At 41.3% G+C, this 27092-nt stretch overlaps 2 protein-coding genes across 2 annotated transcripts; both read left to right on the plus strand.

The window, feature by feature from the left end:
- Window positions 1–506: 506 nt before the first annotated feature.
- ska3 (spindle and kinetochore associated complex subunit 3) lies at window positions 507–5789 on the plus strand. Its single transcript, XM_079563317.1, has 11 exons — window positions 507–685; window positions 774–835; window positions 917–1088; window positions 1314–1749; window positions 1831–1892; window positions 2201–2379; window positions 2463–2669; window positions 3393–3572; window positions 3650–3720; window positions 3801–3937; window positions 5538–5789. The coding sequence occupies exons 1-11, from the start codon at window positions 568–570 to the stop codon at window positions 5693–5695; spliced, it is 1782 nt and encodes a 593-aa protein (XP_079419443.1). The 5' UTR covers window positions 507–567; the 3' UTR covers window positions 5696–5789.
- A 2488-nt stretch (window positions 5790–8277) lies between these two features.
- Window positions 8278–25445, plus strand: lats2 (large tumor suppressor kinase 2). Its single transcript, XM_079563036.1, has 9 exons — window positions 8278–8486; window positions 13143–13770; window positions 18908–19040; window positions 19149–20683; window positions 21182–21409; window positions 21834–22188; window positions 22384–22566; window positions 22689–22795; window positions 22893–25445. The coding sequence occupies exons 2-9, from the start codon at window positions 13405–13407 to the stop codon at window positions 23433–23435; spliced, it is 3450 nt and encodes a 1149-aa protein (XP_079419162.1). The 5' UTR covers window positions 8278–8486; window positions 13143–13404; the 3' UTR covers window positions 23436–25445.
- Window positions 25446–27092: the final 1647 nt, after the last annotated feature.

The following is a 27092-nucleotide window of genomic DNA, read 5'->3' on the forward strand; positions in this document are numbered from 1 at the left end:
ATGAAAAACCACAAGTTACCAAAAAAGTGACAATAAAAGTGACAAATGCATAAAAAAGCAACTAAAGAGTGACAAAAACGCATTAAAAAAGTGACAAAAAAACACACCAAAAAAGTAATCAGAAAGTGTCAAAACATGTAAACAAAAATGTAAGCAAAAAACAAGGAAAAAAAATATTTTTAAAAATCACCAAAAAAAGCGACAACGAGAGGAAAAATCTTTGATCAATTTTGAAGGTCTTTCAAATTAGGCATTACACTGGCCTATACACTCCAGTCAAGAAGCTTTTAGATTTGGGTTATGCCCAAAGTCGGGGAAATGTGCTCGGTTAAGGGGTTATCTTATTTTTGAGTCACTCTCAGCTTATGGACATCTGAGCTGCGTCACACCTCCAGCCCAGGAGGTGGCGCTGTGAAGCGTGATTTTCAGCTTCAAATGCCATAAAAAATAAAAACTTCCGTTCAAAACCGGAAAACGCGCCAAAATTGAAGCAAAGGAATATTTCGAAAACAGCTCAATGTTTTCATCATTAACCAGATACATATGAAGATTCACACATTATAAACAATGGACCAAACGAGGGAGTTCTTTTCTAAACTTCGGAAACTGGCGGTCACTCTTGAAACTGAAACGTCCAAACTTCAGTCAGCGTTTGAAAATAATAAGAGCGACGATGACGTCTGCGGTCAGTATCTCCAGACACTGTAAAGCGACATTTTAAAAGAAACCGTGTGTAGAAGTCACCTCGTTTTATCATCTTGTTGTGATTTCAGAAAGCACAGCCAGGGGATTGAGAGCTTACCACGAATTAAACTGCGAGGCTCTAAAGATCAAGGTAAAAAAAATAATATACGTGACAATTAGTCAGATGACTCACGTCCATTAAAGTGTGTCTAAGCTGCTTTGTTTCTTGCAGGCGCAGATCCAGGATGAAGTGGCACAGCAGAAAACAAACCTGGATGAAGTGAGCCGCTTCATAAAGGACTGTGATGGGCTGAGGTTAAACCTTTCTGAGGACATATCGGTGATAAAGGCTCACTGGGAGAAATATGGATACCAACCTCCTACCAACACTGAGACCACAAATAGTGAGTATTTTGTCCTTAGTGTAAATGTTGATTAGTTATTCACCTTTTTTATTGCTTAAAGTTGAAAAAAAGAAAAAAAAATGCAATCTTTTATCTCTTACTAGTGATACTTAACCCTCATGAAATGTGCTCCAATTAGTTTGAATGTTAATTAAAGCATAATCAAACGAAATATGTTTTAATTTAAGGTGAACCTCACTTTCCTTTTGTGAACTTAATTTTCAGATGCCACTGATCATTCATCGAATAAGGAGGCACTGCCTGAGGATGAAAACCAGTCACCAGATCAAGTAGAGGGACCCCATCACGGGACTGGGGAAGACTTGTCACCAGAGAAACCGGCTGCTCCTCCAGTGGACCCTCTGCGTACCCCGCAGCTCTCCGACTTCGGTCTGTCTGAAGTTCAGCTCAAGAGGGCTTTGGGTGGCGGAGCGTGGTGCGCCGAAGTGCCTCAGATGCCCCAAATGATCCTCCCCCATCCAGCTTTAAACACACCAGCGCCTCCTACAATGGCCATCACTCCCAAACGTGCCCTCTGTATGGACGAGGATGAGCTGCAGACCCCACAGATGCATGACTTTGGCATCTCTGAACACACAATGATGTTTAACAATGACTTTACAATGAATCTGCCTTTGAAGAATGTGGAGAAAACGAAGAAGTAAAGCATCGTGCTTCATATTGCATATTGACATTTAGCTGGTAAAAATAAAATGATTGTGAAAATTATGTTCCCTCACAGACACCAATCAAATCTCCTTGAACCACCTGTAAATCCTCTGACTGAAAACCTGCTGGCAAATGGTATGAAGCTAATGGACTTTTTTTAATTTTATGAAAGTTATTACCACTTTTATCACATTTGTTTATCAGAAATGTTTTGCTTTAGGGCTACACTATATATTGTCAAATTTGAGGTCTTCTATCTATCGAGTTTTACAGACTAAAGCAACTTAAAAAGTGCAGTTTAGTCAGGATTTTCTTGATTTCTGATGTAGATATGTTAAAAATATATAGATACATTCAATATCACAATACTATCGTTATTGCAATATTACACGTAATATTACCGCTTCGTACGTATCATAAAACATTTATTATGCTTCTGACAGACGATCTCGAATCGCCCGAGCCTCCTGTATTTTGTACTCCAGGATTAAAGATAAAAAAGTCACATGCCGCCACTGAAAGCAATTCTGTCTCTCCCGCCTGCACTGCTAAACTGCCATCCACCCCTGATGTCCCTGCCTTTCAAACCCCGTATATAAACCGCCTCCTCAGCACGAAGAAGGTTAGCTATAAAACTTTCTATTCAGATCGTTTTAGAATTAGAAAGGCGTCATCATGTCTAGTCATTCTTTTCTTCCCCGACAGAGTGAGAGGAGGCCAGAGCCAATTAAAATGGAAAGTGATGATGACAGCAAGGTGCCGTCTTCTTCTTCTTCAGCACCACCTCATGCTGGCGCTTCTAAATGCAGCCTGGAGAATGACGTGCAACATTTGATTAGAGATGGTGTGATGGCCGGGGAAATGCCAGAGATGCCAAACCTCGAGTCAAATTTGGGCAACTCTTTGCAAATCGTAAGTATTCAATAACTAGTTGTATCATACAATGAGTAGTGGCATCTGGGGGGGGGGGGGAATGTGGAGCTGTGAGGAGTGATATGGTCAGAATGGGCCATGTAAGTTTTTTTTTATTTAAAATTCCATCTAATACAAGGTTTCTGTGGGGCATTAAAAAGCATTGAGAGTCGTGCCAAAATTAAGGCTTTAAATTAAAAGATCATTAAATCTAAATTTCTTAGACAATATATTTTTTCTTTAGAAACCGAACCCACATCAATGACATGTTCAACTATTTTTACTGCATACATTTGTCAAAAACTATGGTCTAAAGCAATTTCAGCTGCATTTTTGACTGAAATTTGACACTCTTTTGCGCAAAAGTTGCCTGTTGTGTTCAATTTGGCTTCAAATATTATAAAAATTTCCCACATTCCAGTTCAATTGAATGTTTATCAATGTTACGAAATGGAATATACCAAGTGTCATTAAAAATATAGTATTTAGGCATTAAAAAGCATCTATTTCCTTTATAATTTTTATTTTTTAGGATATTTATCAGGATGCTTTATTACACATTTTATGCAAACAAGTTATGTGTGTATCTGTGTGTAAACTTGTAATGGAGCAAGGTTAACTCAAAATAACAATTAAAAATACAAAAAATGTTGCCACTGTATGACCAGCCTGGATGCAAGTCACATCTCAAACTACCTTTTTCTGTCTGCTCTCACTTTCCAGAGAAGTGCAAAGATGGAGACAAGGTTACGTGACCAAGAAAAGCCCACCGTCAAAGCTTTGGACCTGGATGGACCCACTCAAGAGTTAAACTTAAGAACGCCGTGTGTCAGAAGAGACTACGAGGAGCCGATCACTCCTGAAATGCCTGACCTGAGTTCAGTTACTCAAGACATCTGCAAAGTAAGGCCTTAATCTCACTGGATTCACACAGTTTCCAGAACAGATATTAACTAACATTCAAACATTGTTGCATACAGCTCGTGTCTCAAGCTCAGATGAAGAAGTTGGCCAAAGCAGAGAAGACTCCACGTGAAAAAGAAAATACCAGGTGAAAACTTGTTCAAGGCTTTGCACTTATATACGTTCAATCTAGTGGGTCTAAATGTGATTTTGTCTTTGTGTTTTCAGTCCTCAAAGATTTGACACACTGTCCTTAGTATCGGAGCAGGAATTTCAGTGTCTGCCCGGTTACTTGAGGCAGATGAGTCTGAACAGTCTGAACCGGGCTGTGGGGAACATCAACAGCTCCATCGCAAAGTGTCGACGTGAGTTAGAAATTGGGAGTTTTCTTAAAGGGCCACCGTTTTTCCATACTGTGATATGTTCTTACCTGAGCTTAGACAAGTTGATACGTACCTGTCTGGTTTTTGTGCATGCTCGTGGAAGAGCGTGGTCGCTTCCAACTTCACCCCAGTTTGGAGCTATAGGAATACATTGGGAGACGCCAAATGTTAACAACATCTTTGGTCTTTTTGCGTGACTGAGCGCACGCACAAATACCAGACGGGTACACATCAACTCGTCTAAGCTCAGATAAGAACAGTTTTCTGTCTGTGGCGAATCTCTTGTTGGTTTTTTTTTTCTTTTCTTTTTTTTTTACAATAAAGTAGTTGAGGAGCTTTTTAACCTCTGAACCCCCACATTAACTGAGCACATTTTCTTCAGTTCGGCTTGACCCAAATCTAAAAGCTTAAAAAAAAGCATCAAAATAGCGATTAATACGATGATGTAAATGCAACAAAAATGTGACCAAAAAAAAGTGATAAAACCGGGAAGAAAATGCAGCAAAAACATGCCGGAGAAGCAACAAAAACGTGATGGAAACACGACAAAAAAGTAATGAATAAGTGACAAAAACACAACGAAAACGTGACAAAATGCGTTGACGATGTGACAAAAAAAATTACAATCATTTTTGTAGGTCTTGGCTTTCAAATGAGGCAGTACACTGTTGCTCTCCAGTCGAGAAGCTTTTAGATTTGGGTAAAGCTGAACCGGAGAAAATGCCCTTGGTTCAGGCGGGAGGTAACAGGTTAAAGTAAGTTAAACCCCTCCTACTGCATCGGGATGTATTTAGCATGCAGCTAAATAAAAATCAGTAGTTGCGAATGAAGCATCTTGAATGAAATTTCCTGCTGCAGAATTTTTAAACACGCGATGTCTAAATAAAAAACTAGAAACTGTTTAGGACCAGAAACTGAGAAGTCTCTTTACGCCACAATAACCACGATCCCATCACACCAGCCGTAATACGAGGTCTGTCATTACTAAAACACAAGTCTTAACTTACTTACTTTGTACTATTTGACATACAACATGCACTGGGTAAACAACTTTAAAGGGGGAAAAGGGATAGAAACAGCCAGTAAAAGAGGGATCCTCCTGTCAATGTTACAGTGCAACAGTGAAGCACTTGATTGTCCCGGGCGCTGCCAAACACCCATCAATCATCGAGACAGGGGACTCGGTCAGTATCATCTTCAGCTAACGACATGAACTGGATCAAATGGCGACAAAAGGCTTTTTTTATCCAGGGTTTTACTTTACCAGACAAGGATGTATTACACTTCACACTTAAGTCCCTGCCAGGTCAGGGGTGGATCAGGTAGAAGGACTAGTTTTTGTTACCTCATTTCTCCTTCATGTGTTTCCATTTTTTAAGTGCTTTCTTTTGAACCTGTGCTACTTTGAAAAACAATATGCATACGTACTTCTTTTTAACAATTTCAAAATAGTTTGGTTATCCACATTACCAAAAGACTAGCTAAAAACTAACCATTTGATAGACTTGCCTTTGTAGAGCTAATAAAACAATCTTCGGTGGGTTGAGTCTGACCTTTTGCTGTCCTTTACTGCCCTCTACAGGAGACAAGACAGAATTTCACATAGAAGAGCTCAAAGGGATGATCGATTTTGGAGCAAAGACACCGCTGTTTATTCTCTGTCTGACTGAACTCAAGAGAATGGACCAGCTCCAAGGATCGAGAAAAAACTCTGTGTACAAACTAAAAACACAGTCGTGAAGGCCGCAGCGATTTGGGACTTTTATAATTAGTTTAAAAGTGACGATGTGTCCTTGGCTTGTCAGTTTCTTTATGTAAATTTTGTAGATTTTGATGCCTACTATTCAAAAACGTGGATTATTGTCGCACATTTGGAACTGCATTTTTAGACCGCTTTTATCAATTAAAACTTGCTCCAAATAAACTAAAATAAATAATAAATATATGTCACCGTAGAAATCTTTGTTTGTGCTTTCTCGGATGAAGAGGATCATCATTCACATTAATTCATCTTGGTTACACGGCTTAATAAAGTTCAGATTCCTATTCCATTATTATTGCAATTCTGGACCCTCCTGGGGGTTGCCAGATCATATGGGAAGTATATTTTCTATGTGGTTTGAATGGAAAACATGCATTGTGAGGGTCAGTTTGAGAGCCAGTGCTGTGTGATCCAAAAATAGTTGGTGTTTTCATCTGCCAGCACCTCGATTTGTAAACCGATATGGCATAATAGTCGGTCTTATGATGTGAAGCAACAGTTGATCTCATACGGTTTTTCCCTCTTAACTTTCAAGGCCAAAGAGGAGTGGCTTATTTTACATTTATCACAGACAATGCTCCTGATGTTATGTTGTTGGGTCAGAGTAATCAGTGTCATGTATTTAGAACCCGTCTTTCGAATACTTATTTAGGCACTGTTACTCTTTCATCTGAGGGTATTCAGAATAGTTACGTGATATCAAAGGAATAAATCATGACAGTAATAAGATAGAAAGATCAAAACAGCCAGGGAACAGTTTTGCTCTGTCTTTCTGGGCTGTGGACATTTGCAAAGTGCTTTTTTTCCCATTCCAAATTAGCCATTAAATAAGTTTGTAACAAGCAAGTAACAAGTGTAGCCTAAACATCTTCTTAATCATACGCTGCTTTTATGCATAAATATTATGTGTGAAAGTATTTAGAATACAGTAGACTGATTGAACAAAGTAACGGAATATGTTACTGAAAACATTATAAGGTGAGTATTCAGTAACTAAATACAATTTCAAAGTATTCTCCCCAGCACAGAGTAATGTCATCAGAATGGTATGAATAATTATCTTGTTTAATCTCCTGCCTTTTCTTTTGTGGCCTCTGTTTAAAAGATCAGTTGGAACAAACATGAATAAACTAAGAGCACAAAATGAAGACTGACAGCAATTTATCTGTAAAGCATTACCAATCCTTATCTTAGTAGGGAGTACCTAGAACAGGGGTCATCAACCTTATTTCAGCTGAGGGCTACTTTAAGAGCATTAAGTTGTTCGAGGGCTACCAGTTAAAAACAAATCCTAAAGACTTTAACGTACACTGTTCACTTATAGGATATTGACCCCATATTATATTAAAATAGCTTTATTTTAAACTCATACCGAGTCACAAGAACCGAAATAACTAATTTTAAGAATTAGATTCAAGAAAATGAAGTGTTTTACACTTTAGAAAACGTCCCAAGGGCTACTGGACATGCCCCAAAGGGCCCCTGGGGGCCCGCGGGCACCACGTTGGTGACGCCTGACCTAGAGCTTCTGAAAAAAAAACTGGTCTAAAGGATATAAGCAAGGCAATTCTATATATACCGCGCATTTCGTACACAAGACATTAATTAATATAGAATAAAATGAAGAAACATCATTTCAATGTATTGATTCTTATTCCACCGTTAATATAGGCTATATTAGTTTATTTCAAGTAGTTTGTCTTTTTGAAAAAGGGACATCCCAATATCATTTGGGAATGTTGCCTATTTGATGATTTCACTTCTTGAGGATTTAACCTCTTAACCCCCACATGAACCGAGCACATCCTCTGCAGTTTGGCATTATCCAAATCTAAACTGGAAAACCAACAATAACACAATAAAAACAGCAACAAAAACACACGAATAAAGAGTTATAGAAAAAAGAGACAACCCCCCCAACAAAAACACATTAAAAGAAAAGCAAAAACACTTCCAAAATGTGACAAAAACACTACAACAACAAAAATCAACAATTATAGAAGTGACCAAAAAGCGACAAAAAGTTGACATCAGTTTTGTAGTCCTTAGCTTTCAAATGAGGCGTTACTCTGGCCTATAGGGGAAGCTTTGATTTGATTTGTGATTTGGGTAAAACTGAACAGGTGAAAATGCGCTCTGTTAACGCGAAGGGTGAGTGGCTTAAACATATATTAGATTTACACGATATTATAATAGACCCATGGATTTACACTACAGGATCTTTTTTTTTTTTTTTTTTTGGTCAACAAAAATCAAAGGAACCACTGCAGAAGATGCACAATTTGACAAACTGAATGAATTTCAGGGTCCGCTCACAGTGAACGACCTGCCTCTAAAATGTCCCCCCAAATTAAAATATTTTTGCTTGGATGAATGAAATATGTGAATGAAATCCAGCCAGCCATTACAGATAAACCAAACATTGTATAAAGAAAGAAAACGGCGTGATTCGTGTGACAGTCTTATCTAAACAAGTGGGGTTGCTCGCTCCCGCTCCATAGACGATCTTTGCGGCGGCGCTGACGTGCGTCGGTCCGTCACGTGACCTGAGGAATGTTAACAATGCAGCGAGTGTCCAACTTTGTGCTGTATTTCTGATCCCCGCTGCAGTCTGCGCTAAAATGGAGGCTCTTTTCTCCTCATTTAAACGGTATCCGCGACTCCGCTGAGCTCGCAGACTTAACCACGTCCCAGATCCAAACTTTGTGACCGGACTCGACTCGGAGTTTACCCTAAATTCTGTGTTATCCTCGCTTCTTCTATCACATGGTAAGTTGGGTATTACTTTTCCAGGAGAGGGGAGTGGTGGTGTAACTAATGCGCACGGCTTGTTGCTGAGGGGAAAGATCCGCTATGTTTGCTTCGGTAAAAGCATTTGAATTTAGGGATTTTTTTTTTTTGTTCATTGTGATGGGGTGTTTTAGGGGTTAAAAAGCGCAAAAATGTCCTGGCTGGATGCCCCCCTCCATTCTCCAGCCCGAGGAACTGCAGCGAAGGCCAAAGCGTGTTAAAGCAGGGGTTTCCTGAGCTGTGAGCCTTCAGGGGCTCAATGCTTAGACGCACTAGGAAAACTATGTAATAACTATGGTATAATTAGACCATTCAAGCAATTACCAATAAAGTAAATAAGTAAAATTACACTGTCATTTGATCTATCATTAACTATTTCCAAGGCTTGACATTTTTGCTCATAGCCCACTATGGTCAGCCTTTTCCAAACATTATAACCACTTATTACTTTCTCCCCTTCTTTGTACCAGCCGCAATTTCATTACTTTATGCTCATTTTTAATCAAATAGACTTACTGATGGGTATGATCAGTAATACACATATATAAACATATAAAATACAACAGAAACTTAATATAACTGCCAGGCATGGAAGGCTTATTGGGGACTTAATGCATACGAAATCAGATCCAAGTATATTTATATTTCACTGGTTAAAGTGGCAGCGAATGGTTCCTAGTACCCATACCTGGCTAGTGTTATCCTGCCCTGAACAAACCTAACGCTGCTATAATTGTAATTTGTTCCTCTTGCATTGTCACTTGTCACTTATTATTACTTATTGGTCAGTCACTCACTCATTGTACAACAATGTCTATTACTCTGTTATTGCAGAATTGTTCTGTACCATTTTCTGTAATCAGTACTACAAGTATTTGATAACACCCTGTGTGAATGCTGTTGTGGTATTCAGGATATCCCAAAGGAAAGATAAAGCTAAGCATATCTTATCTCCTGTAGTTTATCCTAGCCACATTAATGGCATGTTATGTTCTAATTCACATAGCTGAATTCTGAGAGGATGATAAGTTATTACTATCATCCCAGTTTAATGATTTAGTTGATCGTGCAATTTTGTATTCCCCCCTTAGGTTTACTGTTTACCTTCCCTGTTGTTCATAACAATAAACAGGAATTGTTTCTCAGGAATTGTGCTCAACACATAATTTGCATTTTTGCGCAATAATCAACAACAGGCCGATCATAAGTATGTAAACATTTGTTTTAAGTGGATAGTTTAGATACTACACTCGTCTCTTGTACAGTATTCTGACTGTACTCATCATGACCCTCCTGACCAGTGCACGGGTTGCATCCATACAGGACCCTGGTCCATTTTCATCCTCTTTCGTTCTGTTTTCAAGTATCATCTGATTCCTGTTCATCTGCTCTGTCTTTGTCCAATGCACCCAAATTTAGTCACACTCAGCAGTTTCACATGAGGTATTGTGAATTGTATGGGCCAAGGGTGGGCGATGAATATAAAATAATGTATTAAATTCTCCCAATTTAGAAAGATTATTATGTGGCGATCAAGTCCTTTTTTTCCTGTTAAATCGACTTATGTGCTCAAAATTTCCCTCAGTCACTCACTCAGCCTGCATGGCGCAGGGGCACGGTGAGTGGTAAAGCGGTTAGCATGATATGTCTCATATCAAGAAGGTCCTAGATTTGAGCCCATGGTCAGTGGAGGCAAGTTTAACTTTACATGTTCTCTCTTGGTTTCCTTCTTGGGTCCCCTGACACATTCTGAAATCTTAGTAGGGCTTTTTTGGTTCAAATATTGGTCAAAAATGTTCTGAAAGAGTGTATTCAAAGTAATTAAAGTGATATTTTAATTACGGTGTCCCTTTTTCTGCAGCAAACCTTAAATTCAAAAGAAGCAAAAAAAAACATTTACTTAAATCATGGCAACGCTTTGAGTGCCAGAGGAGATGGAAGGAGGTGGAACAGCGTTATAGATTTAGAGTATTTTACCTTTATGAAATGATCATGAAGATTATTGAAACCAGGTGAACAGAAGACGTCAGAATGATGTACTGCCGAATTTGTGTTCACCGTACTTCACATTTCAGAATACTGAAAGTACAATTACCCGCTTTCCTGCTCTTTTTACACCGTTACTGCTACTTCGGTTGTCATGGTGTCATAGGGCAATAGTAACACATTTTGTGTGATACTGGCCTGTTGTTTGTGGCCGCTTTAGGGGTTCACTTTCTCCACACTGGGGATTGTGTTGTGCCTCTGTTTACTCTGATACAGCGCCGCGTTGCCAGGTAAGGGGCCACAGCTGGATCCAATCGTGTCAAGCATCTGTCAGGGAAAAACGCAGAGACGACAAACAATGCTACAAACACATGCAGCCAGATGTGTTCGTTGTTGATATTAGCATCAATGGTAATGATTGGTGGCAGAGGCAGAGGCACACGGGAGATGCTCAACTAAAATGTTATGTTATCATCACTTGGTCATTCTAGTTTGAGATTAAATTTAAACAACAATCTAGTTAAAAGCATGTGTAATGTAAAATAGGAATGATTGGCTGTATTTTACAAGATCTTGGTTCATTCGTGATCCACCACATTTGGAGACATTTCCGGCGTTGACCTTGGGGTTTCCAGTCCATACTCTGCACAGACGTGCCTGTGCACTATGTCAGCTACTTGCTTATGACCATGTAGCTCCAGTTTGATGCTGGATCGTCTTAGTGTCTCTTTGCACAGCCTACAACTGGGGTCTTGTCCTGTAAGAGATCTCCTCTATTGCTCTTTAGTTATGTTTCAGTGGAATCCCTTGTAAGGGCTTGTCCTCTCATGATGATACCTCCAGCACCTCTCCCTGTTCTCTGAAACATTTGCTGAGGACGACATCGGTTGCACTTATAGATGTTTTACCCTGAATATTTCATCCTGGATGGCCCATCTGCCTCTGTCCTTACAGCCAGCATATACAGTGGCTGGCTAGCTCAACTTGCAAGTCACTGAACCAGGAGATCCAGGTTCAAATCCCCACTTGGACAAATGAGTGAATACCAACTTCCAGTGTGGGTCCAAACAAGGTCTGATGAAAAGGGGCGAGAACAATGCTCTGCTGGAATGCAGTCTAGTCCATACCAAAGTATTTTCTTACTTTTTTGTACATTATGACAGTATTTGTGTGTTGATTCATTTGTTTCTAACTGAAGAGCTTTATTCTAATGAAAATGTCAGCATTTAGCAGAACACAGTGTAGGTCTCATAAATCGTCCATTATAACAAATCTTTTAATTGTTTTTGTTTATTTTGGTCAGCGTGGCTCTGCCTGTCTTGTGATGTGTCGCTGCCATGACTTTACATGTATTTACTTGTGCAATGGAATGTTATTCGTTGGACATGGCGCCTAAAGCATTGCAGGAATGGAGTCAAGAGATCCCAGAGATGTTTCCAACAGCTCCTCTCCTCACCACTCAAGATGTGGTCCACACCGGAAGGGGTTTTGCCATGCAGTTTATAGCATTAGTGAAAGTTTAGTCCACCTTGGGCATCTTGAATGAAGCTGGTGTATGTCAACAAAAATGGACTTGAGATTTTGGACCATGGTCTTTTTTCTACTGTTGTTGTAACATAAGAATTCTTGGAACATTTTGGGATCTTTTTGCCAAGCACTGTATTGCGAATCCTTTTCCCATTTAACTGATTTAATTGAATTAAATGAGAGCCTTTTGTATGCAGAGTATGTGTTTGAGGTCTTAAGACAGATGGAAGACAGAGCTTTTGTTACTGGGGTGATGAACTGAATACATTTCATTCAGTCCACACCCTGCATAATAAAGAATTTCTTCTCTCCATATTGGCTAAAGCTGCTTTAAAAGGAAGTACGCCCTATACTTGCCAGCAGCGTGCAGCTATAGGAATCTGTCTATGCTGAGATCGGTATGTAAAGTTTATGAGCCACTCTGTTGGACAGCATAGCTTTAGGGACAGAGGAGGGTTGGGTCACTAATTTGGTCCAGACCAAAATATTTCAACAACTAATAGACACCAATAAATTGCTGCACAGATGCTTTCAGGGTCTGAAATAACTCATTTCTCTTTATCTGCCTTCTGGTATTTTTCTTGTGGCACCATTTTTTTCATGCACGTCACTTTAATGTTGGCCCATGGACTCTCATGTGAAGGCCTTACCAGGAGCATGTGTGTTAATACTGTGCGTCTCTAGAATGCCGTGGTTGTGTATATGAGCGCGCAACTAACGTAGGACGTCCAGTGGTGTCAAGGGAGGTCCACAATGTTGAGACCCTGAGCTGGGGTTCAGTGTATTTACTGATGACCGTGCAGTATAGGAATGCAATGTCAGAGCCCGACTTGTGCAACCGCTGTTATACACCGGGAGTAGGGGGTAGGGGCAGGTGCTGCTTTACGTCACCGACATTCGTAAATTATGCATTTGCAGCAGGAGGATATGTTTGTCATTAGTGCAGACTTTATTGTAGCACATGAGTATCACTGGATGAAACATCCCACAGCATCATTTTAGGGGTTAGATTATATGGATTTTAGTAAGTAACATTTATACTCCCGTACAATGGTATTACTTGAAATGCTGTAATAATAATTTGTTTAATACCAGCCCAGTTAATGTCTGTCTTTTTTCTAGGCGCAGTTGGGGGCCATCATGGTTTGGTTTGATGCTGCACTTATGACCAATTCTTGGAATAAACTGGAACCTGAGCCTTAAAAGCCACATCATGGAGAGACTGTAGTAGCCTTTATCTTTATCATCTAACTGCATCAAATACATCAGAGTCAGACAGGAGACTGCACACATTGATCGGCTGTGACATTCTTTATTTTGAGGCTGAGGCCTGTGGAGTGTGACAGTTCACATAGTGTCACAGCCTGCTGCAGGCACTGAGGCCATGAGGCCCAAGACGTTCCCAGCCGCCCCGTACGTGGGCAACACTCGGCAGCGGCTGCAGGAGATCAAGGAGGGCCTGAAACAGCCGGCCAAACTGGTGAGCCAGGCTCTCCATGGGGCCAGCTCCCGCAACGAGGGCAGCCGGAGCGCTGACTGTAAGAGCAGCAAAGACACTGCCAGCAGACAGCAGCAGCTCCGGCCACCACAGAAGTTCAACAACTACCAGAATGCCCTGAGAGAGATCCGCAAGTCGCTGATGCCGTTTGCCAACGAATCTGGGGCTTCCTCCAGCTCGGGACATCCCACTGGTGCTGGGGAGGTGAATAGGCAGATGCTGCAAGAGCTGGTCAACGCTGGCTGTGACCAGGTAAGAGTCAAACAGCATAATAGAGATAAACATTATTATCTGATACTATAAAACTTAATTTAGTACATAGAGACACTGCTATTTCTACACACTCAATCCCACACTGTAACCCAGTTATCTACCTAAACTGTTGAACATTTCGAATAAGAAAACATGTCTTAGTAACATGAATCTTGCAGTGATGATTGAATAAACATTTGAATAGGTGCTTCTTACTAACTGTAATTCACTGAAATGTTGAAATATCAAGTGATTTCCCAGTCTGACCATTTGCATATTTATCTGTGGAATGCACGCTTTTCCCATTAGCGGAGAACTGAAGGGCCGTTTTTGTGTTTTTTCCTTGTGAGAATCAAAAGCTTGGCTGACATTTGACCTTTATCCTCTGAGATCGAAGAGGAACAGCAGAGTCATTTGATTACTCTTAATGAAAGGCCACATTAGACACTTTTCTTGATGACATACACCATATTCTACGACAGTACTAAATATTTTTTCCCTCCATAATGTGGTGAGTGAAGTTTATTCTGGCACATGAGTGGTTAAGCAGCTCGCGGCCTGGCCCTGTGATGGAGCGTGGCATGTGAAGAATGCTCTGCTCAGACTAATGCAGTGTGAAGAAACTCTGCCTCGTCTCAGGAGTTATGAGGCTTCTCCTACGGGGAGTATAACGCTGTGGGCACTTTCAGCTCCTCTCCAAAGAAAGGAGAGAAGAGAATAGTCCATCACAGATCCAACAAAGCACAAAGCATCTTTGGTACTATGTAAGATGTTCATGACGCTTAACGTATTTTAAAAAAAAGTTGACAACGTGACTCAAATCAAGGCCTTATGTTATTTAATGATAGTGTTTTGTTCAAAAGCCCATCCAAAGTGGTAATTTGGGGCACCGATATTACTAAATATTGCAAAGTGACGATATGCCAATAACCAGTATGTAGGCCGACACAGTTTATGATTACCGTAAACAGATTTCAGCTTTGACATTACATTGTTAATTATAGGTTATGATGATTCTCCTTTTAATTACTCCTCATTTACAAACAAGTACCAATGAATTGAACTGAATGATGTTTCTACCAACATCTTACCTGACATATGTTTAATAATCATAAAGTTATTGGTGGAAAAATCCGCCGCAATTTTGGCAGATTATTTTTAAAAGGTCAATACATTGTTTTTTTGTAATTAGTAGAAATGTTGTTTTCTCTTTCAGTATATTGTCAAAGGAGGACTCATAACATGCATATGAAAGAATTGTGTTGAAATGCTTTACAAAAGTCAGGAATGAGTTTGGAACGCAACAATTTAAAATATGTAATTTGTTATTATTTGTAAATAAAATCAGGAATAGGGCCTTTATCACTAAATGAAACACTCTTGGAATATCCTAATGCACAACACTAGTTTGTTAATGAATACTTTCTTATGCTATTCAGGTTGTGCATATTTGAACACCAGTGCCAGCATTTTTTTTTTTTTTTTCCAATTAAATGTTTTGTTCAGATATCAAACAAGAAGCTAAGTATTTGAATTCTTATTAGAAGTTGAACAGCAATATGGATCATATTGCTCGATATGGTATAGCAGGTAGCCCAGCGGTTTGCGTTTGTCCTTCACAGCTAGAAAGTCTCGTGTTGGACTCTCACCTGGATGGGTCTTTCTGTGTGGAGTTTGCGTGTTCTCCCCGTGTAAAAAAAACACGTACAATAGGGATGAATGATGTGTGATGCGTGAGTGAATGGTGGTGGTCAGAGGGACCGTTGGCAAAGATGTGTGCAATCGCGACAGTCCTTCGGTCAGTCCCTGGGGAAACTGAAGCTACATTGAGTGTGGAGTGAATGAAGAACAAATCTCTGACTCTGACACTATGTGAAGCTCTTTGGGTGACTTGTGTCATATGAAAAGCGCGATACAAAAAAGCTTCCATTCCATTCCATGATTGACATTGACCTGTTGCCGGCTGTGGCTGTGAATGGGCCAGAGCCGCCAGCCCGGCCAGTGCAAACAGGAAGTGAACATTCAATGGCAGCAGGGTGGAGCAGTTCCCCTCCGCTCAGTCCAGTCGCCAGTCAGTATGTCGCCTCCTACACGCCTCAGGAACGCAATGCTATACATTTTATATTTTTAAATGAGCTCAGTGTAGTTGATACTTAATGTTGGCATCTTGTCTATTTGTGTCACTGTTGTGCTATACCTTCAAATTAATTACTTATTAGTAATATTAATTTAATTTGGTAAAAAAAACAAAAAAAAACTTAATGTCATAGAATTTACATTGTTTTACTATAATTTTTATCATTATTATTTATTGTTCTTTTAAAGTCATCTCTTGTCCTCCAGAAGTAAATTGCAGTGCGTTGTGGTCTGTTACATATAATATATATATTTTTTTAAGAAGGAAATGTTTTGGAGGGGGCGCGAGGGAGGGGGAGGCTGGGGGTGGCAATGGCATGCCACGCATAGAGATGACAAGGAAGGAAAGGGAGCAGAGCAGGGTGTGTTTAGCATTTTCTTCCCTCTAAAACGTTTAGCCATTACAGAGACTTTACTGTACAGGGCCATGTGTGGCTTAGGACACGGACAATAAAGTAATCAAAAAGCAAACGATGGTATGAAAAGTCAGAATGTGGATACCAGCGAATGTAACTGCAAAAAGATTAAATCATGAGCTTAAAGCAATTACATATTATGCAAGTATTTTATGCTTAGACATGAGGAATGATTCCTTTTGATACTGGCTCCGGGATCAAAATATGGATATTTTAGTAATGATCATCCACCCATCACTAATTAAGAACTTAACTTTAATTGCTTTGGCTGCATGTTTTGATTGCAAACCTCAATACACACTTACACGCTTCTTACAAGAAACAATAAAACAGAGAGCTAAGACTTGTTCAGCTGACTCTGTTGGATGATGGATGAACGTCCCTCTTGGCGTGTCCATCCCTGTGTGCTCTGCTCCCGGACTGTCCGCCATATGGCTCTCATTTGTAAGCTCTCATAAAGGAATGTGTTTGAGAAATGGCTCAAAGTCTCACAGTCTTCCTTACAAACTTTATTTTTTAAAGTTTAAACTATTTGTAAGGTTAATATCTCTAACCATATTTAGGGGAAAAACAATAGATCTTGGCATGTGTTTTTTTTAGTAGTAGCACATATGTTCGTAAGATTTGTCCACAATGATTAAGTGTTTGGGATAAATCCATGATTGTGGCTGGCAACCATTGTGACAAAAGTACATGTATGCCTGCAAATTATCAAATGAGAAAAAAGAAAGGCATAGATTTCAGAGATAGAGAGCTCAAATTCCTTTTTCCTGAGCGGAGGAATGTGCGCAACATCTGCCGCCATGACAGCTGAGTCACCACGAGCCCCTTCACACAGACAAAGCACAAAAAACACTCTTTAACATGTGACCATCTAAGAATTATTGTAGTGGTTTTCCTTTTATACCCTGAATGTGCAGATAATAAGAGAATTTTATTCTCCATTTATTTATCAACTCACCTCAATGACTCGGGGACTACACTACTGTTCTCAACACAGACACAATGTATCTCAGATCATACAATAACTCACTGTTTGATCAACATTAGAACCTCCTCAGTCATTACCCAGTCTCCAGGAGAATTATTCAAACATGCAGTTTAGTTTATTTATTTGAACTAGATACACATTAACCTCAGAAACGAGGGATACTTTGTACAAGCGGCACGGTGGCGCAATGGTTAGCGCTCATGCCTCACAGCAAGAAGGTCCCGGGTTTGATCCCCGGGCCAAATGGGGCGGGGCCTTTCTGTGTCTAGTTTACATGTTCTCTGTGCTTGCTAAGGTTTCCTCTGGGTGCTCCGGTTTTCCCTGTGACTAAAAATATGTACTATAGGTTCCCCTCTGGGGCCAGGACTCCCCTGGAAAATAAATCTCAGTGGGACTTAAATGACCCAAATGCCCAGTACTACCACATTTATAAAGTACAGCAGTGTCCTTCGGACAGCTAGGAAATGGCTTGTGACATTACTGGGCAGCTCTGGCCGCCAGGACTCTGCTGGTTACGCAGGAATGTAACACACATTCACTCACAGGAAATGGAGTATAAACACTGTGTCGATGGGTGGATGGCTATTCTCTGGCCTAGCTCTGTTTGTGTAGAAAATAAGGAGCGCGTTCGAAATAGAAATGTGTACGCACTACGCAATTCACAAGTTACACCTATGGTCGCTGTGACAGCCTCCAAACAACACATAAACTATAAGTTGGTGGCATTGGCATTTCCTGGCCTTGGGAACTGTGTACACGCCTTGGTAGCAAAATGCTCCATCCTGTTTTTGTTTGTTTGTTTATTTCAGAGACAACTCATTAATTTTCTGAAAATACGCCAGAGTTAGGCTATTTTTGTTCTTTAGTCCCAAGACAGATATATTATTGCTTTGGTTATTGTTTTTATTTGGTTGTTTTCATTAGATTGACCAAAAAAATATGTGTGCTATAATGAAACAAGCCATTAGTTAGTAAATTGGACGTATTAAAAACAGTGGTTTGGCCAGCAGGGGCGTCAGAGCTGCTGCTGAATGGAGGCTCTGTAAGAGCGGAGCAGCAGAATGTCTTTGGGGTGAGGTCATGTGCCATTTGTGGGGATTTCTTCATTGAGGTGTGGATCTGTGAGTGGGACAGGGAAACATGCAGGCCATAGCATGGCTCCAATAAGACTGCTACTGCTATTTAGTGCATGATCGAAAGTGCAGTTAAGTTTTAGAAAGTGGTTTAGCATGATTATTGTGTGGGTTGCATTAAGGTTGGAGCCGAAAGAATGATTGGCATTGTTTCATAAAAAGCTTAAGGAATGTTCTGTGTTTCATACCATATTTTTACCGCAAAGTCTTGATCTTGCATCGCTCTTCTGTTCGGGAATAGATACTGCTCAGAGGCGATCTAGCATTTTTCAGATGGTGACCTAAATACCTTTGGGCTCTTCCAGTGACACCTGTTGAGGCCAAATGCACCCGGTCCGGGATACGGTCCTAAGGGTGAAACGTCTAATGCAAGCACATGCATGTTGTAAAACGATGTCTGCTGACATAATGCTGACTGGCAAAATAAAAAAGATGTTTTGTTTTTTTGTGTTGCATTGCAGGAGATGGCTGTGCGGGCACTAAAGCAGACTGGAAGTCGAAACATTGAAGCTGCCTTGGAGTACATCAGTAAAATGGGTTATCTTGACCCTCGCAATGAACTCATTGTCCGTGTGATCAAGCAGACTTCTCCAGGTGAACAGAAGCTTTCATAATTTACAGTCAAACTCACCCTATATTCTTCTCTTTCATTTACACATCTTTGTCTTTGTGTCCAATAACATTTTATTTATTGATTGTTAGGGAAAGCTGGCATGCCAAACTCGATGGACCACCGTCCACCTCTAGAAGCTTCAGGTGAAGCTGCCGCTATGCCTCCGTATCACCAGATGGGGGTTCCTCTGTATGATGGTGCGGCTGCATATGGTCCTGAAGGAGAAATGCCCAGACCCTACATGGGCCCCACCCCTGTCATGAACTACATGCTGCCTCCCTCTGGGCCTGCGCAGGGCTCCACCATGGGAAACCCAATGGGCCGCTCCCCGAACATGGCCAATTATCCACCTGTGATGACGGGCCAAAGTAACCCAGCCCCCAACATGTATCCACCAGGGGGTCAGCAGAAGGGATACCCTGGTGGGATGGAGCCAATGATGAGCTATAATGTCCCTGGGCAACCTCTGCCCCCTGGAGGCCCTGTTCCCGGCCCCCACTTTGACTATGGCCATGGAAGACCACACATGATGGAACCAGCCAGCTACGGGGTCAAAAGGACCCCGTCCTTCCAGAACAAGATGGCCTCAGCGCCCATGGCTCCTGACCAGTACATGCAGGGTAAAGGTGCTATTGGGCAGAATGTGACAGGGGGCGCTGCCGGGGGATATCCTGCCAACCTGTACCTGACCCACTCCCACCCCCGACAGGCCAGCCCTACGTCCCACCAGGTCCACATGATGTCTCGATCTCCTCCTGGGGCCATGGGGCCAGACTTCTCTGAAATTCCCCAAGGCCTTATGACCCCCTCAAGAGCTAGCCTTAACCTGGACTTGTATGAGCACCACTGGGCTGGGCCTCCAGGCCCAGAGGGAGCCCCATCAGGACGACAGCCACAGCCCCATTGCACCCCCTTCAGGGAGGTCCGGGTCCCAAGCAGAACCAACTCCTTCAATAATCGCTCAGCTGCCCCGGGAATTCGGCCCACCATGGCAACTCCGCCAACAACTAATAAACAGGATCCTTCTATTGGCCCTCCAAACACCATCACTGCAGTGACTTCTCCTCCAATCCAGAAGCCGGTCAGCAGCATCCGAGTGATGAGACCAGAACCCAAGACTGCTGTGGGACCCTGCCATCCCGGTTGGATGACCACCCAAGGTCCAGACACTGAGACACTAAGCTACGTTCCAGAGGAGACTTATACCCTGGAGCCTACACAAGAACCCCGTTGCCCTCCCCCTCCTTACCCCAAAAACCTGCTCATGGCTGGAGCAGCTGCAGAGGCAGGGGCTGTGGAAGGAGCCTTGTGTGGCACTCAGGACCCTGGGGCCAGGAGCACACGCAGTGGCAGTGGAGGCAGCACGAAAGAGGAGGACCAGCAGGTGAAGGAGAAGACCAAATCAACAAAAGGAGAGAAAGCTGTGAAAGACAAAAAACAAATCCAGACTTCCCCTGTCCCAGTCCGGAAGAATGGGCGCGACGAGGAGAAGAGGGAGTCACGCATCAAATCCTATTCACCCTTCGCCTTCAAGTTTTACATGGAGCAACACATTGAAAATGTGATGAAAACCTACCAGCAAAAACTGAACCGACGAGTCCAGCTGGAGCAGGAGATGTCATCGGTAAGCTGCCGTCCAATCAGCTTATATAATCAATCAACCGATTTGTAATTTGGCTTTTCAGTTAGACAGTGCGGTGATATTTTACTGGCTAATCCAGGGCAATAAATATGCACTAACGATACGCAACACTAAGTTTAAGGTGTGTGTGACGGATTTGAGAAACCTGCTAAATAGCGTGCATGTACAGACTGTGAAGAATGCTGGAAGAAATGGCTATGTGATGAGGACATGGATGCCTCGGCTGTAATTTGTATGACTAACACAATTTAGGCTGCATTTCTGATTACCCCATTATAACTAAAATCATTATTTCACAAGATTCTGTTCTTTATTTATTTATTTATATTATGTGGCATATCGTGATTTAAGTATCTGTCTGAAAAGGGTTGTTTTGTCCTGAGCTTTGAGACATTCTAATAAACTGGAAAGTTCATTAGATTTGTATACAACCTTCAAGTCATATTTATTCTCATTGATTTCTGTTTTGTTTTTGTCAAGGCTGGCCTTTCCAAAGCAGAGCAGGAGCAGATGAGGAAGATGTTGAATCAGAAAGAGTCGAACTACAACCGTCTACGCCGTGCCAAAATGGACAAATCCATGTTTGTCAAAATAAAAACTCTGGGCATCGGTGCCTTTGGTGAAGTGTGTCTGACCAGAAAAGTGGACACAGGTGCACTGTACGCCATGAAAACACTGCGCAAGAAAGATGTCCTCAACCGCAACCAGGTGATGCAAATAGTTATTCTGTTTTTTTCAGTGTTTTTATTACTGTTGACTCACTTGGAGTACAAGTCCAACAACATAATAGCAGTGGCTTGGATATGAAGTGCTATATGGAAGCATTGTTCATTCATGCGGTCGAAACACGTAAGCTGGTCCATGTTTAAATAAAGGACTTTTATTTTGCTAAAGACTCGAGTGCCTCTGACTTTTTTTTAACTTTTTCACTGCTTTCTCCACTCGACACTAGTTGTCTCACAAAGCCAGTTCTTAGCTTACCTTTTCTTGAATATGCAGCCCTGTCCTAGAAGAGCACTGGTCTCTGTTGACAATTTCCCCAGACCATGGAGGCACTCACCTGCATTTGTTTTTATGGATACATTTTTCTTTCTTGTCAATCTTTAATTGAAAAATCAATATTTTGTTGCAGGTGGCTCATGTAAAAGCAGAGCGAGACATCCTGGCCGAGGCAGACAATGAGTGGGTCGTTCGCCTCTACTACTCCTTCCAAGACCGCGATAGCCTGTATTTTGTTATGGACTACATCCCCGGAGGCGATATGATGAGCCTCCTGATCCGGATGGGGGTGTTTCCAGAAACACTTGCACGCTTCTATGTGGCTGAGCTAACTCTGGCCATCGAGAGCGTCCACAAGATGGGCTTCATCCACAGAGACATCAAACCAGACAACATCCTCATAGACCTGGACGGACACATCAAACTGACAGACTTTGGACTCTGCACTGGCTTCCGATGGACACACAACTCCAAATACTACCAGAAAGGTCAACTATATCCCTAATGCATCCACTAGCGTTGCACAAAGTTTGACAAATGAGATACTACTTGTGTTGGCTGTTGTGTTGACGTTTTAATGTGCAATAGAGAACATGTTGCATTAATATAATAATTATATTGTGAAAGTCTACTTCATCTCATGCAAATGAACTGAGATTTTAACTGTAGTTTTTCCTCCACAGGAAGCCACGTTCGACAGGACAGTATGGAGCCCAGTGACTTTTGGGACGATGTGTCGAACTGTCGCTGTGGAGACCGGCTGATGACACTGGAGCAGAGAGCGAACAAGCAGCACCAGCGCTGTCTGGCCCACTCATTGGTGGGAACACCCAACTACATCGCTCCAGAGGTGTTGCTGCGTAAAGGTGGGTCTTGAAATTATTGTGTGTCATTCTTTTTCCCTGCAACTATAGTCCCTTGTTTATTTGCTGTAGCTGATTAATAGTTATTATGGTATGTGCCGGGACTTAATCTGCCTTGTGTGCAGGCTACACCCAGCTGTGTGACTGGTGGAGCGTGGGAGTGATCCTGTTCGAGATGCTGGTGGGACAGCCACCTTTCCTGGCCTCCACACCCACTGAGACTCAGATTAAGGTCAGTGAAGAGGAAGTAAAAGTAGAAAATATAATAATATGGCAAATTGTACCACATAAGTAACTTACCTCTTCTTTATTATCTTACATTTCGGCAGGTTATTAACTGGGAGAGCACACTACAGGTGCCTGCGCAGGTCAAACTTAGCCCTGAGGCTGTGGACATCATCGGTCGCCTCTGTTGCTCTGCTGAGGACCGTCTGGGAGCCAACGGGGCAGGGGAGATAAAGAGTCACCCTTTCTTCTCTCAGGTGGATTTCTCCAGTAACTTGCGTCAGCAGCCTGCACCATACAGACCAAAGATCGCCCATCCCATGGACACTTCCAACTTCGACCCTGTGGAGGAGGAGGGGGGGCCCGGGGCGTGGAGCGACAGTGGAGACAGCACACGGACACTGGACCTGCTCTGCTCTCCTCAGGGAAAACACCCAGAACACGCTTTCTACGAGTTTACTTTCCGCAGGTTCTTTGATGACAACGGCTGCCCTTTCCGCTACCCCAAACCACTGGACAGCAGTTATGTCCTAACTGGAGCCACCGGGGGCACTACGAGCCCCGAGCAGGTGGAGGAGCAGGAGGAGGAAGAGGAGGATGAGGAGGAAGGGGAGCAGGGAGAGGGCTGTGAGCCGGTGTATGTTTAAAGACAAAAACAAGTGGTGTGTGAAACCACCTGCTGCACCAGGCATCATGATTCTGTTCAATAATGGCATACTGCAGTTGGCATAATACTGTCCTGAACATGCATTATATGCAGTTTATCAGGCTGGATGTATGTCATCTGTTTATCACATACTTTGTCAATATCAGTATGCTGTTCTTGACTGCTTTATGTCTAGTTGCATGAGTTACAATTTGTTCCTTTGTGGAATCTAAATCCTCCCATCCAGGACCAAGAAACACTTAATTATTTACTTTTTGTGCCAAGGGTGAAGCAGCCAGCTCATAGGGCGAGTTTTAAGAATGTAATGTAAAGTCTGGAAAGTTTTATGGAGTCCCATTCCTTCCACCCTTGGTCTTGCGGGCAAACTACACACCCCTCGATGGCTGTCTGACACATGAGCTGCTTTACACTCAAATGTTGGACATGTCGATGTGACGAGTGGAGCCAGTTTCCTCTTGTTTACCACAGGAGTGAGGGAGGGGTGTGGGGGCTGAGGAGGTAACATGCCATTTTAACAGCTGCTGCGAAATAAGCTACAAATACACATACACACTTTGTTTTGCAGTATCACTTGTGCTCAACTCCAAATGAAACTATTCTGAGGGAGAGTCTTTGGATGACTGACAAATCACACATGGACTGTAACAATTGTATTTTTGAGCAAGATAACGATGGCCCTTTACAAGACAGAGCATTTATTTTTGTATACAGTACTATGACATTCACAGCCTGTATTGAAACGTTATGTCTGACGTCTTCTATGTGAATTGACCTAATTTTGTGCCAATTTCAGTGTTCAGTGCCTTTCCCCTTGTCTCCACTAGAGAATGCTGTTACACAGTTAGTTCAAACTGTTACATTTGAAGTACTGAAGGATTCAATTAACAATTACTGTAAGGTTCAAAAGTATCCAGATGCTGACATGGATAGAGCATGTAGCAAAAGACACGTATTAAATTAAAGTGCAGTATAAATTACACAGTATATCTGATACTGTAGTTCTATTTTGTCTTCGACTGACAACAAAATGTGACTGAGATGAGATACTATAAAGATTCATCTAATTATTGGGGGATAGTAGTACTTCACATTAAAGCAAGGAGGGGATCATGTCCTTTAAAAACAGTTTTATTGAAAAGGGTGCCAAAAGTTTGGGATATTTGACTGAAAATTAAATGGCACACACTTTATTTTTTAGTTACAATCCAATAGTGACATTATTTTACCACACAGAATGATAATCTTTCCAACATGTGATGATAGTATGACTATGTGCAATACAAAAACATTATATCACTTTCTAAACACGTACTGAAACTTGCTCTGTACAAAACATAAATTGACTCATGTATGTTTATTTCTTTTCTGTTACAACGTGCTGCTTAATGTATGTAATGTTTTTTTGTTTGTTTTTTTACGTTTTATCATTATTACCTGTTTGTGCTTTTATTTTGAAAGAAAAAAAAAACTTGTGTGCTTGGCTTTTTGAAAGCAATGATGCGTGTGCCTTTTGGAGTTGAGTGTGTTGTGGTTTGGAGTGGTGACAGTGGTCTGCAGTCTGGCTGGTCCTGAGTGCAGAAAACTGAGGCTTAGAGAGAGACTCGTGTTGAGTGAGTGGAGCCGACTGAATCTAGAAAGAAAAACGCTTTCCTGTGTTACAAAAAAACACACATTTACAAAGGAACTAATACTATCCAAAAGTGTATATCTTCAACTCTGTGCCAAGCTCATATCAACCGGTGAATGCTTGTTGACAATCAGTAGAATTTGTGTTATTTTATTTTGGGGGGGCTTATTCTCATCAAATTCCTCTCTGTTTTTGTTTTGGTTTTTTTACGCAGTATTTTCAGGCGAATGGAGGAATGTGTTACTGGATTTTTTTTTTTCAGACAACAAAAAGTATTGCCTTGTTTTTTGTTTTTACAAAAGCAACACAATCCTGTATTCGATTCTCTTATCTCTTCGGATGCTGTCCTTTACCAACTGTAAACTATCATGCAACTGAAAGTAGGGTAACATACTGATGAAAACATAATTGGAATGGGATATGATAAGATAATTAACAATTTTATCATCAGGCAATTGGGCAAATAGTAATCCATATTGCTTCTATCACTATTTTTTAAAATTATTATTATTTTTCCAGTGCCTTGAGTGAGTTGCATGCACATATTTTTCAAATCCAAAGAGGACACAGCACCTTCATTGTTTATATTCTACTCTTGACTTGTTTACTTTTACCTTTTCCTTGTTGAACACTCTTACATCTCCTCTTTTGAACAGGATGGACTCTGTGAAATAGCTTTAAAACCCGAGCCTCTGCTTCAAGTGCCACAAAGTGTTTGAGATGTAAGCGCAACGACTGACAATCTGTTAATTTAATTTTGATTTCCACAAATTTCCTCGTCTTTTTTCTCTCTCTATAAAGTTTAAGGTTTTCTTTGATGCTCTTTAATGTACCATACAAGTCGGTTACTTTTGACTTACTATATTTATACCTATTTTTGTATCTTTTTAATATCCCATTGTGCAGTATTATAGATAATGTGATGTGGACAGCTCTCTTTTTTACTTTTTAAGTATGAACAGAGAATTGTAAAGATTCTTGCTTGTGTGTATAATGTATGTATAAATTAAATTAACCTGCAAAAGGTGAGTGTGACATTATTGAAACTATTGGTCATCTTAAATAATAATAAGGCATCGGTTTTATATAGCACTTTTCTGGACATTCTTCACATTGCATTATTCATTCACTCCATACTTGGTCGTGGTAAGCTACTATTGTAGCCACAGCTGCCCTGGTGTAAACTGACGTAAGTGAGGCAACCAGCCTGCGCCATCGGCCCCTAAGATCACCACCAACCACTCACTCACTCACTCACTACATTCATCAGGCTTCCTGGTGTTCCCAAACAGTCCCATCCAAATGGTCTGAAGGGATCGGGGCATAACAAAGGCGGGATGGCCACAAATAAAAGGACTTTGGGTGATGTGAATTGAAAAATATTCCTTTCAGCTGAGCAGGTAATGAGCAATGGAGCTGCTCCAGAACTTGTTTTTCTTTTGCATTTGGTAATTTCTCATATTGCCCACGAGATGGCGATCAAGAGCCAGATGGTAGATCCCCTTATTCATTTTCTGGACTCAACAAATTTACAGTCCAGCAGCTGACAGGCTGTTCATCAGACTGCATTAGAACATTGCAATGCAGCTCCAAGTTAAGCATAAATGATGTACGTATAATTATGGGCAATGTTTACATAGCCCAGCTTTCAATCTCACACATTTTTTTCATATTTTGTATATTGTGGGAGTCAAATAAAGGAACGTCACTCAATTTCATGAACTTGCAGGCTATAGTGTTTCTGTGAAGGTGACCCTAAAAAGTGACCCTGCGAGTTGTGTAATGTTCGCTTAAACTCATAGGGCCTTTAGAAGACATTAGGCCTATGTTACTGTCATGTCGTCCTATAGGCTATAGGCCTACACTAACAACTCTGCGTGGGTTCGATATTGTTAGGCTATTCATGCATAAATCGGGTGTACCTGCAATAAAATATGACCATTAATGCGAAGGAAAACGCCACCCACCCATATTTCCATTGTCGTCACAGATCCACCTGTCGCCATAGGT

Source organism: Gobius niger (genome assembly GCF_951799975.1).
Source record: "Gobius niger genome assembly, chromosome: 9".
NCBI classification, from domain to species: Eukaryota; Metazoa; Chordata; class Actinopteri; order Gobiiformes; family Gobiidae; genus Gobius; species Gobius niger.